A 19,153-nucleotide genomic window follows, 5' to 3' on the forward strand; every position below is an offset into this window, starting at 1 on the left:
ACAGAACAAAATCCCTGCCTTATGTTTTCTGCACTATTGCTCAAGATACACCAATATACAGTGAACCTATTTCAGATGGATAAAAATCTACTCTTACAGGGCTCAGTTTGCAAAGATGCGTTTCTTGGGAGGAGTCCCAAGACATAGACATTAAGTTATAAAGCCCTCCAAGCCCCAAATAACCTCTTTCTCCTCCCACCTCCCCTTCCCCCTCCCTCCAGTAATAAACATGCAAGGAAAAACTGACTTTATTTCTTTTACTTGATGCAATTTTTGCTCAAGAGATTCTTTTCCTCTTAAACTTGGCAAAAATCACCTGAGATGATGATGGTTATGATTTTCTTATTATTCACATGGATGATTGAAGTGGTATAACAGCTAGAAGCAGCATATAAGACTGGGATGAATAGGAGGGATATGGAAAAACAATAAACAGACAAAGTAAGATGTTTGTCTCCCTTACACATCTTTCCCCCCCCCCCAACCTACCCCTTCTACTTTTTTGTGGATTTTTAAAAGAGAAAATACAGTAAACGGTGGCTTTAGAAGTGATGTGACTTATGTGAGATAGACAGCACTGAGGAATACTGACTTCTATTTGCAATTTTGTCACTGACTGGTAATTTAGCTCTTGAGTGTATGACCTGACAAACTCCTTGCTTTGTAGAAACAAGTGATAGTTTTTTTTGCAGTCCTAAAACTCTTAGCAGAAGAGCCTTCCAACAGTGTTAAATTACTTAATGCATGTATTTTCCGGTTTTTCACATCAGATATTGCTGTATTATATATTATTTTATTTAATTTTTATCTGAAAGGCAGAAGCAGCATCTAAAAGACTCAGAACAAAGGAGGTCCTGAAAAATCAATTATTTTAAAAAAGCCTTTCCAATCTCGGTAGGTTCCCATTCCCCAGTAGCTCTTCCACTGAAATGATGTTCATTCATCCAGAGAAAACAGGTGAGTCCTGCAGCGTATCCTGAAGGTTACTCGGGTCATGCGGGAGGGAGCTGTGCTGCAGAGCTGTAGAGCTTGCACTCTGAGGGCCCTTTCACCACCTCCCCATTGTTTGTTGCCCTCACGGTATATTTGTTACTGCCACAGCCGCAATATATAAAATAGGCCATTCATGACCTAAATCAGTTCGGGCTCAAAACCAAGAGCAAGTGCAACCCTGATCTAAATCAGAAGGCTACAGATTCATGACCTCATCATCTAGTGATAATGGGGGTGGAAGAAGCAAAAGCTACTTTACTTTCTTATTCCTCATCCTTCACCCAGGCTGTCCTCCCCCCTCCATCCATGGTTGTGTAAAACAGATGGCAATACTTTCATTTTAAGCTTTTCCCAGGAACAAATTTCTAGAGCAGTTCAGGCTTTTTGAGCCAACATTTTATTCAGTGAGCTCAGCCTAGAGGTTGGAAAGGCAAATTAACTCTCACTAGCTTCTTGGTAAAGGTGTTAGAGGTACCAGGTGCAGCAGGGATTTTTGAGTAACGTAGCTGGTAAATACGAAGGCTGCAGCCTACGGATCCAGTTTAGGAATGGTCCCATCGCATAAATTGACTCTCAGTACAGGAGAGATTTTTAAAAGGATGAAACTATCTAACTCAGTGGTCACCCTGCTACTGTGACCATCATCAAGCAGTAACAGCCTATCACCTGAAAGATCTAGCATCAAATTTGTGATGTTTGAAAAGATTTGAAGATTACAGCTACTACCAGAGGGTTTTTTCCATAGCTTGTTGGTACCTTTCCCCCGAAGCAGGAGAACTGACAAGCTGATAGAGAAAGGAGCTTGATAAGTCTTTTTTTTTTTTTAAGTGATTTTTTTTTTTTTGAACATTGTTCTAACAGTTTCCTTGAAAGCAGCTGATATCTCTTGCTTTGTTGATAATCTCTTGCAGGGGACTCCGTGTCTCTCGAACAGCTTTCACAATCCAGGAGAATGTATGAATGGCACAAAGGTTAGGATAATACATCCCTCAATACCTCCAAGACTTCTGCAAATACAATTAACTGACCTTTTAGTAGAGAGCACTTTACGTAAACTATCTTGCAGAGAATTGGTGATATAACCAAAGAAGTAAATCTGAGTAACTTTATCTGCGTGGTGTTTTAAAACCCTTGCAACAAGATTGCTACTTTCTGTCATTTGGCTGAATTAACCATATTTTCGTATTACCTCCAAAATTTAAGTAATTTTAAATTCTGAAGAGGCTATTAAGGCAGACAGAGTAAGATTCATCCCATCTAACTTTAGATAGCTACAGTGTAGACATCTGCAGAAGGAGATGAATAAGTGTTTCTAGGAGTGGAACGCCTGATTTACTTCAGAGTCTACTTCAGAATGAGATGAATTTTACCGCAGACCCTGTTGACTGGATTTACAGTGACTACGGACTCCAGGGGTGACTGATGGAGGTGTAAGCACCTGTATCTTTAGATGAGTGCCACCTAAGTATCTTTGCTTCTTTCACAGTTCTGGCATGAAATATTAGACATATCTTGATATTTCAACTTGTGGGCTTCTGCTGTTAATGTCCTACCTATATTTTCTATCCTTCATCTATTTCGAGCAATGATGTATTTATCAGGCTATGATGTATTTTATCATAGTAACCTGTTGGGAAGGAGCCAGGGAGAGATTCTTTAGGTTATACTGTGTCATTCATCACTAGCAAGTAGTTACTCTTGAGTATAACTGGCTGGCCTGCGCAGCGGTCCCTCATTTAATAACATTCTCACTCTGAAATCCGTGTACTCCCTTAGCCTTCTAAACTGGCTACTGCATACACAGTTACAAAGTCAAAATGACTTTGATAATTCTACATTGACAGGACAGTCTGCAAACAAAATAATTAGCTGTAATACAAATGAGCAATGTTTCCGTTTTGTGTCCTTATATAGAAAGTGTGCTTTTGTGTTACGCTGAGGAAGGTAATGATTATTTCATGGGGAGGACATAATTTCTAATCCCTTACATTCAAGCACGTTTCAGAAGACTAATCCCCAGGCAGTAGCTATGTTAGCTGAGCCAGCAAACACCACAAATTGTTGTCGTGTTGGTTTTCCGCAAGGGACAGTTTTTCTACTTCACAGAACTATAATGTCATGCAAAGTTCATTTTACTGGTAAGCATCATTGAGCCAAAATTGAGTTTGGTGCTCCAGGGAAAACAGACCCAAGCATTTATCCACAGTGCTCTTCCTAAGGTGCCTAAAGGTTAAGGAAGTTATCTGCAAAACTGATGGCTATTTATATGACATGTAACCTCCTACAGTCAAGATGAACTCTGCAATATAATGGCAGGGAAGGAAGGTTTCATTTAACTCCTGCCCTACATAGGATAGGCAGTTTAAACCAATAGGTGATTAACAGCAATTAAAAAATACTTTAAAAATTAAGATGTTGATGTTTTCTTCTAACTATTTTGTGTGATTTCCAGACAGAATAAACTAAACATTATTTCCCTCATTCCCAAGTTATTTGCGCAAACAATTTTTTTGCGCAAAAATTGCTGTCTGAAAATTTCACTCCAGGAAATAAAGGTATATAATGATGAACGTACATATGCAGGCATGAACTGAAAGTCTGTGTGCTGCTTTGTGAGAATTAGTCTCCATCTGTTGGAATACTGGTGGGATCAGTGTTACAAGCTTTTGCTAACTTGTGGATTCTTTTTTTCTTTTAAAAGATTGAATTGAGTGATAAAATTGTATTTTAAATGTATCTCAGCAAGTTATACTCAGTTGGTATCGCCCTCCCCCCTTAGCCTTCTCTGTCTTTACTTCTTTGTCCATTAAAGAATATCAGCTGAAGTGATCTGCACAAGTTTATGATAGTTCCCCTTCAACCATCAGTAGTGTCCTTACGTATTCAGAAATCACGGTATGTGTATAAAGGAAATAGTGACAGAATGTAGTCCTGATACTTTTGTTTTCCTAATTGTTACCATTCTGTAGTTGTAAACGTTCTTCTTGCTCCAGATTTGAGAGAGGTGGCAGTAATCAAAAATGTATTACAGCTGTAATGCCATCACAGGTTTCTAATGCAAACACAAATCAAATTATAGGTGTTTGAATCATTTATTTCCAAGGTATAATTTCCCATGTTATTTTACTGTGCCTTTTCCAGTGTGCTTTTTATAATTTCTTTTTCTAAAGTGAGATTAGACTGTAAGACAGAAGTATTCTATATGCTAAAAATAAGACTCTCATAGACTAGACTGTGTTGATTGGAATATTAGAGTGAAGTTATAACATGCTAGTATGACTTACTAGGCTGCCTGCTTATTTGTGTAAATGTTACGAAAGGGATTAGATGTGTGTGCACGTAGTGAACTATGTACGCTTAGTTTACTACATTACATTTGCTTACAAAGTTTTACATCTGGGTTAGAAGATCTGTTTTATTATAGTTATCTCATGCCCTTGTGACTAACGGTATAGGTACATAGTAGTATATACTAGAGATGTATTGTACTTGTAATTTTAAATTTGTACTGCTCTCTAGTGGGGAAAGCTTTCAATGCAAAAGATAATATATATTAATGTACAGCATGTATATAAACTGGGATTTCTAGTTACTGTCATCTAGAGCAATTCCATAAAATTAGTGCTATCATGTTAGCATTCTACTCCTCTTTTTAACACTTTGTTTAAAGCCTGAATTTCTTAATTTAAAAATATTTTAGATGGATGAGTCCACTCTGTTCTTTGAGGTGAACAATACCTCCAGCTAACTCCAGAAGGCTTGGAGGTTGATGGATTGCTGCTGTTTCCTCAGAAGACACCTTGTCCTTCCATTAGGAAATATTTAAGATAGGCTAGAGAAAAATCTGAGGTTTTCTCCTAAGGTTCCACATTCTCATAACTTCATGGTTGTGATTTGGCTATAAAAGATACTATCATCACTGTTGGTATTGTGTTTGATTTAATAAATAACTACTTTTCTGTTGTTCATTTTTTTCCTTTAATTTTGCTTTAGAATGAGTTGTTTAACCTGCTTTCTCATCTTTTACTTTAGATTGCTAACATCCTAGATAAGAGTAGACTACACACAAAAGCAGAAATAATAATACTGACTGAAGTGGTGGATAGAGGTTTTGTCTACAGCAAGTACAGAGCTCCTCTCAGAACTGGCTCCATGCTTTTTATATAACTAGCATTTTCTAAATGGCTTTAGTTTGCATAAAAAACCACAATGCTAATTAGATAGTAAGCAAATCTGAAAACTCAGATTGAAACTGTTTTGAATACCAGTAGATTTTAATTTGCATTTTTAGATGGATTTGTCTTTATGATTTGATTCCAATTCAGTAAATGTATTTTAACTCCTGGGTGGGCGAAACCTTTACATGATAACTAATCAGTTAAATACTAAAAGTATTTATAAAAAGTATTTTTAGTTAAATACTAAAAAGTATTTGAAGCTTTCTCAAGAAGGATTTGCAGTGTTTTGGTGTAATCAGATCCAGATCTGAAGGCTTGTTTTGACTTACTTTTAGATGCTGAACCTGGCCTGAATCTGTGATTAAAGGTGTATGTAGCCAGTTTTCTTGTGCTGATGCGATCATCTTTTCACCTGTAGTTTGGCTGATCTGTCAGTTGGAGACCAAATAGTATCATTATATTCATGCTTGCAGTAATTTTGTTGCTGAAAGTACATATTAAATTCTTTGGCTAGATCTTCATTAAGTCTGGAAGAACAACCAGTTTAAAGATTTATATGCTACATACAGGACTCATCAAGATGCTAAGTTAATATACAATTGTGTACTCCTTGAATAGGAAATTAGTCTTGTAGTGCATAGAGCCCTTCTTGACCCGGGCAGTCTCTACTGACCTTTAACCATTCAAACTCATATTTACATTAGTTTCACTTGAAGTTTTGCGGGTGGGATTTTCTTTTCATTTCTATAGATACTTCAGTTTGATATTAGCTGAATCTGAGTTTCCTGGAAGGTTAAGATAAGCAACGAGTAGAGCCTTTGTACTATTTGTCTTTGGACTATTTTGAACCAGATAAATACAAAAATGGCAGCATCTAAATAAAATCAGACGAATTAGGGTTCTCATTCTTATTCTTGGTTTATGATGTGATCAGACTTTGGCTTGAGAATATTTGAAGAAAGTGGAGAGTGAATGAGCAGGGGTTACTAATACCTAAAGTAATTAATACACTCAAGAGTGATGCCTCTGCAACTAGGCTTAGCTAGCTAAAGTATATATTTTTTTCTTTTCTTCTATTATTTGCAACACACCAAAATATATAGATATGGGAAGCAGAACCTAACTTTGCCCTATATCTTTCTGTAACATGAAGAATGCATCTTGCATTTCTCTGTGCTAAAACAACTAAGAATCTATACTGATTGATCAACTGCAGTATTTGAATGTAGGACTATATATAATGCAACATGACAAGAGGTTGTCCTCCATAGCAGATTTAACTGACCTACATATAGTTTATATATAAAAATCAAAATATGTTTGAGGGACTTAATTGTAGAGAGGAATATAAATTATATATCTGCTGTAATAGCTATTTGCACTTCCCACTGAAGATTGCAGTTAAGATGTCAGAAGCCTCATCTAGAGTTTACTGAGGAAGTAGCTGACTGTCTCCTCTAACTAAAGAAAGTGTGCAAGTTATTACTTTTACTGCAGACTCTCAAATTTGGGCCACTTGTGGAGAAGTGGTTTTCCCGAGCACAATATGGGAAGGAAATGAGCTGAACAGCTGGGAATTGAGCTAAATAAGAGAAGAATGTTTAGAAGGTGCCAGGTCTGAGAAATAACCCAATATCTTTTTTTTTTAATCTGATAAACTCTTTTATTTTAATAAAAGAGCTTGCTAAAAAGAGCCGTGGGTTGCTTAGCACAGAAATGTATTTTTCCACTCACCTCAATGGTGTTTGAGCTATTTAGTTATAGTAATATGCTCTCATCTTTTAAATACACGTAAGCATCATTCTTGTACTCCATTCTTTTCTCTTGCCATGAATTCCTGCCTAAGAAGAGATACAGAACAACCACTGCTAATTGCCCAGATCTTATGTAACTAAAGTTTTTTCTCTTCTAGTTGTTTGATTTAGCTGCTAGACCATGATGACTCTTTCTGTGTAATGGAACATTCCACTATGGCTGATCTATTCTAAGCTGTTCCACCCTTACATTAAAGACCTATTTGGCCATTTGAAACTGCTTCATATTTTGCACATATAAGGTTGATTTTTTTTTTCATCTGCTATTTCTTAACTATAGCAAAACAATCAAGAGATAAGAGGGAAACAATTAGAAAAAAATCACTTTGAGAGCTTAGTTCCAGTGACAGATTTAATAGTAGCACTAAAAAATTTAAAGACATTCATTTGAGTAACTGTGAAGTTTAACTAAAAAACATGAACAGAAAGCAAAATATGCAAGAGGAATTGTAGTGTATAAATATGAAAATATAAAGAACTAATTTCAGCCTTTCTGTAATTTATAGATGTAGAAATCCTGCGTATATTACTTCGCCTTACTCATGATTTTTTCTTATTCCTTTTTTCCCCAGAAAATATGAAGAAGCCCTGGAGCCCTGACTTACCAGTTGATAATCACTCGTACAATTCAGATTTTACATCCATCCCAGACAGAGAAAATGAGAAAGATTTAGCACCTGATGGCACTGAGGAAAAGAAGGAGAGAGAAAAGAAACATACCAATTTCACTTTGTGCAATGTTTGTAACATTCAACTGAACTCTGCAGCTCAGGCACAAATCCACTATAACGGCAAATCCCATCAGAAGAGATTAAAACAGCTCAGCAGTGGAAATCTCAAAAGTGATAATGGTAAGCATTAAAATATATATACCTTTTGGCTTGTGTAAGCTGTATGCTTTTGTCTTTCTAGCTCGTACAGAGCTGGGTAAAAATGTTGACTTTTTGCAAAATTAACTTTGTGCTGATAAATGTCAGTCGAAAAACATCCACAGTCTGAATATTCTACAGTGGTATATAGCCACCTATTTCAGTTCCTGGAGCAATAAGAAATAGATTAGAAGCAAGAAAACTGATGGTCTGTGCATGGAGTGCTAAGTTTTAAATATTAAGTTTTTAGTGGTTTAGATAGAACTCCTAATAAATCTTCCTAACATTCTTTATTTTTACAGTTTTCAAAGAAACCTGAAGGACCTCATTTAGCAGGATGGATTTAGTTGTGCCTTTGTGATCTTGTACCACTGAGAACCTTGATTCACTGTGTATTGTATCGTCAATAAACACTGTTATTGATGTTGATCTGAGAAATGCAGCAATATGCAGTAATGTCAATATATATGAATCTAAGCATTTTTTATACTCGGCCAGGTCCTTTGAAATTATTGCAAAGACTCTCAATGACTTGAGAGTACTTGGAGGTCATCCCTAACTGGGGAAATTGCTAAAGGGTATATTGTTTGTGTTGTTTCAAGTGTTTTGGTTTTGCATTGTGTTTGCATGATGATGTTGATTCAGATTGTTTCTCATTTCATTTGTATTTTGATGGTTTTCAACATTATCAGTGATATTCCATATTTGAAAATCTGCTGGAAAGGTTGCACTTGGTAGAGGTGTGTTTGCTTTTAATGGTTTTAAAACACTTGCAGAATAAATCAAAATAAAAAAAATACACAAAACAAATAAATAATTTCCCAAACTCAATTCCCTTTAGGTTGCTCATTCAGAACACAATCCATGGCTTTCATAAGTCTATTCAAAGATCCTAACCGAAGTTAAAAGGAGATGGATCAAAGATTTTTTTTTGATTTCAGTTGATTTCATTGACAGCTTTGGAAAAGTATTTTGTAGTAGATGACATGTTTTCCTATCATCAGAGTGAATTCTGTGTCTCAAAAAGTCATGCTGGAGGCATTATGTACAGAAATAGAGCAGATAGATGCAAAACCATGGTCTCTGATGGGAAGAATCAGACTGGTATATTGTAATTTAGTTCTCAATTTCATAATTGGTGATACCCAGCTCTTCTGTAGTATGCATAGAGTTATAGTGAAAGATAGTGGTCTCTGTGTTGGTATATTATTTTTTATGCACCATGTCACAGAACTGAGGGTCGTAATGTAATGTATTTATGACTTAGAGACTTTCTTCCTTCAGACTTCACACATTCCTTAAAGTTTTGTGCCATGAATTGATTCCTTCCCTATCTGCGGGAGCACTAGAAGCATATGCAGAACATTAATCCTCAGGACTTAGGAGGTATTTTAATATTGTCTGTGCTTTGCCATGGCTTTGAGAACATGGGAGTTTGTTGGAAATAATACAGATGTGTTGCTGAAGTGTGTTGGATGGATGTTTAGTTGTGTACAAGGTGTTCCTTATTTTCTTTAAAGAAGATAAAATACATCAACCAAACAACACAAATCATCTTGATTTCAAATGGCAGGACTATAGAATATAATGTTTGGCACTGTTCTTAGTCCAGGCTTAAAAAGAATACCACTAACATTAATGGGAGCTGTGAAGATGCATAAAGAAAGATTGATTATTGATTTCCTAAATGATTCAAGGTGGAATGTAGTTATCCACAAATGCATTGTTTCCAAAAACCAAACACACACAGTCTTAAGTTATTACTATCTTCAAGTAAGGTAAAATTGGGTTATTCTTGTCATTAGCACAACAATTTTGGTAATGATATAAAGTGTTGTTTTTCTGCAGTTCATTTTTCTGCTTTATTCTATGGCAATGAAAGAATTAGCAATGATTTGCTAATATGAAATGATTTTCAAAGGCCTTCAATTGTACCTCAACACTGATTTTCTACAGGGTAGCAAAGTAGCAGCATGTTTCCTATTTCCTCCTTAAAGTATCCCTACCTCCTGTGTAACTGCATCCATTTGTAATCAGAACACAATTGATTTACTATCTAGATCTTTGTTTCAAACTGCAATTATTATTTTTTTTTGGGGGGGAGGGGGTACCCAAAAATGTGAGGCTTTGCAAATCTGGGAAATTTTAGAGTATCACCCAACAGTGGCACTCCACTTACTCTGAGTGAAGCGCGTAGGAAGAACATAAGGAAGTGATGTTGCCATGCCACCAAACTTTGAGATTTCAGGTTTTTTTAATCAAACATAGGGAACAATAATATATATTTATTTCTCTGCTAAAAATTGTAATTAGAGTTGAACGTTTGAGTAATTACCCACCCCATACTTTGAACAGAGACACAGTGTTTGAGATCCTTGTTCTAAATCAGGTAGAAATCAGGACCTGCCAGACTTTCCATGGTAAAAGCTTTTTCAAAGCTAATACGTTTGAAATTTGAAGCAATGTTTTTCAGACAAATGGTTGTTTTGTTGATGAAACCCTAGCAAGGTCTAGTGACACATGACCCTGACTGAAAAAAATGAGGACTTGACCCATTCAGTTTGTCATGTGCACGCAAATGAAGTTTTCTGAAGGTCACTGTTGTAACTGAAGTAACTATTAAAGATGCACAGTACGCTTTCTTAAATATATGTGAGTAGGCTGCTTTATTTATGAGAATGCTATTTCTCATGTGGAAGTCTAATTGTCACAGAAGACAGCTGTTATGCTCAATGCCCAGGTTTATTGTCTAATCATTCTTAAGAGACCACATTCTGCTGTAAATTAAAATTAAGTAAAGCCTTTGCTTTATGAGAGTGTCTTCTGCAGCTTCATAACCAGTATTTACTTGTTATATCTCACGTTGAGTGAAGTGCTTGCACTGTGCACTAGAAAACCCCATTTCCAAGTTCAGTGATTCACGAATTGTACTATGGATTGTAGAACCCTTTGCAAAGTTGTGTGCTTTTCTGAAGCTAATGTACTGTGGAAAGGTTGGGAAAAATGTTGAAGTGTGATTGCGCCTTGTTTTGTGTCATCTCTGAATTACTTCCACAAAGCAAGGCAAATTTGAGTTTTATATCATGAGGGGTAATAGAAATGGAGGATTGATTTACATGAAGCAACAGCCCATGTCTTGTTCCTAAACAATTTGTAATGGACTGCTGAACAGAGGTGGGATTCAGCTGTATTAGCATTTGTCTGTGTAATTAAAGGTATCATGCTATAGTCATCATCCTCAAACTGTATGAAGCAGCTTTTATTTCCTGGACATAAATAACAGAACATGTTACTATACTTGAATATCTCTGTGTAATTTCCTAAGGTAAATTGCTTAAGCACAAAGCCTATTAACCTCTGCAAATATACAATTAAAAATAGATAAAAATGTGCATCATGGGGGTAAAAGCAGCCTCTCTTTGCTGCTATACCATATTCAGTACAGATATCTCTGTTCCTGCTGGTATCTGTACTGAATTTGAAAAACGCCAAGGTTCACTCTAAGAAATAATTGCTGGTGGCTTACCTGTCAGCTTGGCAGCTTCGCGATATGATACTGCTTGGTGCCTTTCTGAGGCAGCGCAGCCTTGGAACAGCACTTTGTGCAGAGTCGCAGAACCTATGTGTCATGGTGGTGGGAACCCATTGCTACTTGCGCCATTATTTGGTACAACGATTTGAGATGGGGCATGGCGAGATATCAGGACTTCTGTTAGGGAACTCTATGTGCTGCAGGGAACATAATTTTCCACGTTCTTTCCTCTTAATAATTTCCTGTTACATCATTTAAAAAGTCTTCTCACACTTTCTCCCTTACAACCTATATTTCTCTTTCTGGTGAATTTTTGCCTATTTGCTGTCCTGCTCGCTGTAGCAAGGTGACAAGCAATTCAGTGGCAATTTAGGGTAGGTTTTGGGGTTAAAAGAGGGCAAAATACATTTCCGTTCTGGTCTGCTGACACTGTACCACTTCTCATAAAATCAGCATGGATGTGGGGGTAGGAGGTGAGTTTTTCGGGGAAATGTTTTTTCCTGACTATTAGGAGTAAAACTCAAGTTTTTATTGATAGGATGGAAAACTGACTGTGGATGCAAGTGTATACTAGTACCAATGAGACTGCTGATATTAGTAAAATTTAATATAAACCAGAAATTCCCATGTACTTCCTATAGTGTAAATGGCTGAATCGTCATGAGTAAGGCACGGTTAGGACAAAAACTAAAACTGCTTTCCCATGCAATACTTTCTGCAAAACTTTAAATAATGAATGGAAAAATAATGAAATGTAAAAGCCGAGAAATGCCACAAAATTCATAGAATTCCTCTCGTCATAAAAATTGATATCTGAAAGATTGTTCTTTTGATAGATAGGAGCCATTTACCTCAGAGATGTCTTTGGCAGTAGTTTCTTTACCATGCTATCTAGTTTAGCAAGGCTTATTTACTGTCTCTTAAACTAAACCTGTCTGCAATTTTCTTCAGTGAAATTGCATCTTAGTAGAATTCTATTGTACTGTGAACAAGGACACTGAATGCTTGGAAAAAAGACAAAGTGAAAACATGAGTATTAAATATCCAATTGTTATCCCTTGCTAATTGTAAAAAGCTGGTCCCTTAATTTAGCACTAAATATTACTTCAGAATGGATAGCCATTTATTATAGTTATGTTGAAATACATGCTATAATAAAAGTAAAATCGGTTTCACACTCCAGTGGTTGGATGTGGTTTTGCCCAACAACTCTTCAGGTGATAATTCCATAACATCTAATCAGTAAATACTTGCACTCTGGGCAAATTAAATATTTAATCTTTTAAAACTTTTAACTTTTTTTTATCCAGTCCTATCCAGACCTAGGAAGTTCAAAAGACTCACCTATACCCACTTGCCAAGTCTCTTCTAGCACTTTTCTGTTGCCAGCACTTTTCTAGTTCTGTGCTGCTGCTATCCTTTACATCCCTTCTGTCACTTTTTTGATCCTGAAGACTGGCAGCTTTTGGGCAGACGGTCTTGCTTTGTTAAGGTGATAAGCTACTGTCTTCAGTGGAATGGTGTCACCTCCTCTTTTTATTGTGTTAGTCCTCTTTTCAGAGCAAGGGAATTGGATAGGGTAGTGAGTAATAGAGGAGATCTTCATACAAAGTTTATGCTTCTTCAGAGGAGGGTATTCACTGCTAGTTTCGTGTGGAAAAAAGGTATTGTCGGATCAGCCTAAGATGTCATTGGAAGCTGTGTTTCTAGCAGTGACCTGCAGTGACCTGTGACAGGTGACTCTCAAGAAGAACAAAGCACCAAGCAGTTATTTTACTGTTTTATTGTTGAAAACTCTTTTTTTCTTTAATGCCATGTTCTCATGCAGAGCCTCATGACCAGTTAACAGTAAATCCAGTGTGACTTATGCTCTGGTTTTAAGCCTCTAGTTTGTGGGTCATAAAGCTGCCAGTATTTTGTAAAAAAAAAAAAAAGCACAGCAGGTTTCTCTTGGGTATTCTGTAATTACTCCCAAATGTCAAAGCTAGAAACATCAGGATAAGTAGGATTGGCTGAGGGCAGTGCATTATCACTTCCACTGCTTCTAGATGTGAATTTTTCTTCTTATTCTAATGCGCTTGTCTGCTTTCATCATATTACTATACCAGCTACTGAAATATTAACATATTTTCTGCTTTTAAAAGAACTTTTTCAAGTAAGATATGCTTTTATAGCACTATCTCTGTTTGCAGAATTTCTTTTTTTTTTTGCTTGAGGAATTCAGTAATGTGCCAAGCCACCACATGTGACATCACAGTTTATCACAGAGTAGCTGGTGTATCATTGAATTAATTCAGCTTAAGAAAGAGCCAGCTCATATATGATGTTATATTTCCTGTGTCAAGCGCAGTAAGATCCACTTGGCTTTGTGAAGATCAACAAAATCATGAATGGTAATTGTGGACAATCTCTTTGCATCTGTGAAATCTCTAATGTGAACAAGCTACAGTTAGCTAACTGCTAACTGTTAGAAATAGATACTGAGAGACTTATGAACGTAGAAAGTAATTGCTTGTGTTCCTGAGTTACTAGCCATCTCAGAATGGCACGTTAGGCATGACTTTTATCATGAATTCTTTTTTTAAAATTGTGATATTCAGTTAAAATCCAGTCTTTCCTTTTCTTTTTAATGTAGGCACCTAGTTCAACAACTTGCATTCCTGAATTTTAAAACAGACAGATCATAGGTAAACCCTAGCATAGTAGCAAGTTGCGGGGAGACTGGGGAGAAAAAAGTCTCACCACTGTACCTGCAATAATTTCGGTAATGCCATACAGGCACAAAGGTAACATACATTTTAGCAATTCCCAAAACAGACTTTTGAATTTGGGGAGGAGAAATATGTGGTAGTTAAGGAATTCTTCATGTAGATGACTAGTGTATCCAGCAAATGATGCAATGAATAGCATGACAGAATGAAAAAAAACTAGGGGCCCTCAAAACAACAAAACCATGATTATTAACTATGATTGATTATGCTTGCCTGAAAATTCTTTAAAAGCTGCGAAAAAAGTGGAAATCTATTGCCATATATGTTTAAAAGATTTTTTTGAAGTTCCTTATTGTTCATCAAGTGCACCTAAAAACATGTTTATGTCCTTTGTTGAAGTGTGATCTCAAATGGCGAATTTCTTTCTTTACTGCTGACCTAGGGAACAACTGAATAAAACCTGCACTGTGCAGGTTATTACCAGCTGAACCATTTAAGGTATATGAAAATCTCAACCACTAAGAACATATGCCCAGGCTCTAAACAAGCTTGTAACAGCAGATGATTGAAAAAGTTACAAAAAAAGTGATTTTGGTCTGTCCTTATTGTCCTTGTTTTCTGCCTGAGTACCACTTTGCATAGGATCTCTATTAATATCCCAGTTGTATACTTTTGGGTACTGTCTCCAAAGCAACGTGTTTAGCAAGTTGTCTCCATCCGTAGGACCATTTACAGGATTGTCTGTGAGAAATCTAGCAGGTTGCCAAGGAGATGGGATTTTTGAGCTTTAAGGCTCCTTCAGTGAGGCCAGATGTTGGGCAGTTTAGGCCAACAGAAAAGTTACTTATCTAGTTTCCCTGGCTTTCTCAGCTGCCTGCACTATTAAGCCCACATTTTTTGTAATATGTCTCAGGATCTAAGTCTTGTCTGGAAAACTGTGAATTTCTATACTTCTGTCCTCACTGAGGATGTAAAATTTTTCACCCCCCCCCCCCAAAAAAAAAAAGGAACCTCTAAGTTGTGAACAATGGCTCCTTTCCACTAGTCTTCGGCATGCATCACATAGCTCCTTCTTCCACTGGCTACTTGAGTTGGAACACCTGCTCGCCTCCTGGGACCTCTTCCCGGTCGTAGCTTAGGTTCTGCTCCAGTGTCTGATAGTTTCAGCAAGTTCTGAAGTAGCTCATTACTTTGCTGTCTTCTGGCAAACACGGACGGGGTTTCCGATCGCTATGCTAAGGCTGTGAGCGGCTGAGGTGCTTAAAGGCATCTTCAACAGCACATAAAGATTACTGTTATAGGCTGGTACGGTAAAAGTATTTTTTTGTACCTCTCATGTGGCATTCATTTTGTAATTTTTAGGATATCACAGAATTTAAGCTCTATTTGGAGATTTATCTAGCATGAGTAGAAGAAAAACAAAAAAAGATACCATCAAATGTGACATAAATTTCACTAATGTTGACTTTTTCTTATTTATGTCCTTTTATTCTTTTGATTCAAAATATACTCTGTTTCTCATAGTCACATCACTGAATTCTTCATTAGGTTTTTTTTTTTGATCCTCTGACATGTTTCATAGTAGAGGAAAATACATCTCAAGATCAGAGTTTTAAGGCCAGCTCCAATGAAATGAATTACAAATTTCCTTTGATTTCAAGAAAAATGAGGCACTCTATTGAGGAATTTGATGTTAGCACATATTTATGCCAGTTCAGTTTACATCATCAAGGAAACACTAATTCTAATCTGCAGTTCACACTGCTAATACAGGAACAAGTTCATTTGTATTTTCTTTTTTTCTCACTATTATGTGTATTACTTTAGTATTCATGGGTTCCCTGTGCAGGCGACATTATACATATATAGATGTCATGTAGACTTGTCCCTTAGTTTTTCATATATGAAGTTAGAGACCTGGAAATGTATGCTAATTGTAGGCAACAGAAAGTAAGCAGCTAACTTGACCACGTAATCATCACTTACTAAACTAATCCTTTGCCGTGTAATCAGACATTGGAGGCTTAAAACTCTTATCTAGACAGTTTATTTCAGGGTAATATGTCTTTAAATGTAACCCATGCTAGTAGGGATAATATATAATTCATTATATGGAATATAATGTGAGAGAGTAGCATTTTTTGACTTTAAAAGTAGCATTGAATGTTTCTTTTTGCAAGCTTTGCAGCATAATGACTATACGACTTAGCTCCCAAGAAATAGTCCCCCTCTGGGCTGGATCACATAGGATTTTGAAGAAGAAAATATTTTTGATGAGAAATAATTTAGTGCCCAAACATTTTGCAAGGTTGGAGCGAATTCACTCAATAGATAAGTAGAGTGAAAGCAACACTGGAAATGTCAGAATGGCTCACTTTGGCATTTTTGAGTGCAGTTCATTAGCAATTTTGTCACAGATTATTCACAAATGGAGTTTTATTAATTTTTTTCTGTTGAATCTGTTCCATGCTTAATTATTCATGGCAACAATTAACAATTCATCTGTCCCTTCTGCCAGGAGATCCCCATCCCTACCTTTGATTTATTCTCACTTTATCGCAATAGAAATAACAATATTTTATAAAAAGTGGAGAAAGCTTCCTCCTTCCACTTCTGTTTCTGTTCTCAAATTAAATAGGGGCTTGAACCTTAGCTGCTTGAATCATGTCCTTTCTATTGGCAGAAGACAGTAGAATTTTGTCTTTTTCTTGCTCCTCGATTTTAATTACTCTGCTAAGATGTCCTAGTTTTTTTTTTTCCCCATTATTACAGTTTTTGGTTTACTCATTAAGCTGAAGAAAACCAACTGTTTACACAGTTCTAGTTCTGACTGTCCTTAACTCCACTTCCCATTGATTCAGAGTCATGTTAGTAGTCATAAAACTTTTCTGTAGTTGAACATGCATAGCTAGTGATTCTTAATAAACTTTCATTTTCAATGCTGCCATTTTCTCCTTTTGCCATTATAGAAGTAGTATCTTTAGTGTTTCTTTTTTCCTGGAAGAGGCAGCACAACTTCACTGATAAAATGACAGCATTTTTGTTACCAAAGGTAGGAGTGACAAGGACCATAGACAAATGTAGACAAGTTCAAATTGAGATACTACTAGGAATGTCCTCCCAACTCCGTAGAGATCTAATACTCTTGAGGCATCATTGCCATGTGATGTATTAAGAATTAGAACTCTTTAAAAGTAGCAGCAGACCTTTTTGGAGTAATCTGACTTCACACCCCTAGGGTGTCAGGGTCAAGACTGCGGGAGTGTTTTTTGTAAATCTGTGTATTGGGAAACTTTTCAGTGGCAAACAGGATAGTACTGTTAAGAGGAATCTATATGGAAACAATATAAAATATTGAAGGCAAATGTTACTCTCATCTTCAGAAAAGGTGGCAAATACAGGCTGGTCAGCCAAATATCAGTCACCAAGATTATGGACCAAATCCTTGTGAAAGCTATTTGCAAGTGCAGGGAGGACAAGAAGGTGATTGGGAACAGCCAGCACAGGTTTAAACACAAACTGTGTTTGACCAGCTTTCTGTGATGAAATGACTTACTCTGTGAACAAGGCAATATCATTGTCCTTGACTTTAGAAAGTCTTCCATCGTGGTGTCCCATAGGATTTCTGTAGCCAGATTGGTGAGATATGAGCTGGATGTGTGAACTACAAGATAGATTAAAAACTGGCCAAACCATCGGGTTCAAAGGGTAGTGGTCAACACTTTGCAGTCTAACAGGCTGCTGGTTGGTTATGGCACTCCTTAAGGGTTGATGCTGGTGCCAGTTCTGTTTAAGATCTTCATCAGTGACCTTGATGATAGGGCACCCTCGTTAAGTCTGCAGCTGACACCAAACTTGGGGAAATCATTGATATGATGGAGTACAATGCTACCATTCAGAGGAACCCCAGCAAGCTGGAGGAGTGGGCCAACAGGAACTTCATGAAGTTCAACAAAGACAAATGCACAACAGCATTTGGAACAGCACAACCCCATGCATTATAGGTGGGCACTGACTGTCCAGAAAGAAGCTTTGCAAAAAAGGACCTGGGGGTCTTGGTGAACAGGTTGAACACGAGCTTTCTGTGTGCTCTTGTAGAGAGGAAGGCTAACTGCATACTGGACTACATTTGCAAGAGCATAGCCAGTAGGTTGAGGGAAGTGGTTATTCTCCTCTCAGCACTTTTGAGATAATATCTAGAGTACTGTATCCAGTTCTGGGCCACCAGTACATGAGAAACATCAACAAAATGGAGTGAGTCCAGAGGAGTGTCACTAAAATGGTGAGGGTGCTGGAGCGTATGACACATGAAGAGAGGTTGAGGAAGCTGGGTTTGTTTAGTGTGTAGAAGAGAAGGGCTAAGGGAGGTCTTCAACTTCCTAGTGGGATACTAGAGAGAGAATGGAGTGAGACTCTTCTTTGAGTGAAAAGACAACAGGCAATAGTTGCAAATTGCAGCAAGGGAAATTCTGATTAGATGTATGAAAAAAAAATCAGAATTTCACAATAAGAAAGGTTAAGCACTGGAATAAGTTGCCCAGAGAGGCTGTGGAAATTCTTCCCTGGAGATTTTGAACTCAGTCTGGTATAACCTTCAATTTAGTTCTGCTTTGAGCAGTGGGTTGGGCAAGATGAACTTCAGAGATCCCTTTGCACCTAAATTTTTCTATGGTTCTATAGAAAATACACTGGGAAGACCTCAGTTTTAAAAATTCAGGGGCCTGCTTGCATAATTTATATCAGAAGCAAGATGTACAGCCGAAGAGATTTTTCTTAACTGTGTGTTTAAAAAGAAAAAAACAGCCAGAAAACTCCTCTCTGAATGTAAAGTCATTGCTGTTATTTGACAGAAGCATAACAGATAAAACAAAATCTGTATTATAAGAAACGCTTTGAGATGTAAAACAAACTTTTGAAGCCTTTTCGAGTGTTTTTATTTATCTTCAAATTGCCTCTAGCGTATAGTCAGATCTGCTGTTGATGTATGTCACAGTCTATCTAGTTAAAAAATTATCTAAATAAAGCTCATGTTCTCAAAAAGATTAAAACTAGGAAC

The 19,153-nt window shown here is 36.9% G+C and overlaps 1 protein-coding gene across 4 annotated transcripts in view; it reads left to right on the plus strand.

The window, feature by feature from the left end:
• Window positions 1–19,153, plus strand: part of ZNF385D (zinc finger protein 385D) — a 445,449-nt gene that overhangs the window by 85,146 nt on the left and 341,150 nt on the right. For all 4 annotated transcript variants that reach the window (XM_067291510.1, XM_067291512.1, XM_067291513.1 and 1 more), the window contains exon 2: window positions 7,558–7,836. In XM_067291510.1, coding sequence (XP_067147611.1) covers window positions 7,558–7,836 — 279 coding nt within the window. The remainder of the gene's footprint in view (window positions 1–7,557; window positions 7,837–19,153) is intronic.

This window comes from Apteryx mantelli, chromosome 2 (genome assembly GCF_036417845.1).
Source record: "Apteryx mantelli isolate bAptMan1 chromosome 2, bAptMan1.hap1, whole genome shotgun sequence".
In the NCBI taxonomy this organism is placed as follows: Eukaryota; Metazoa; Chordata; class Aves; order Apterygiformes; family Apterygidae; genus Apteryx; species Apteryx mantelli.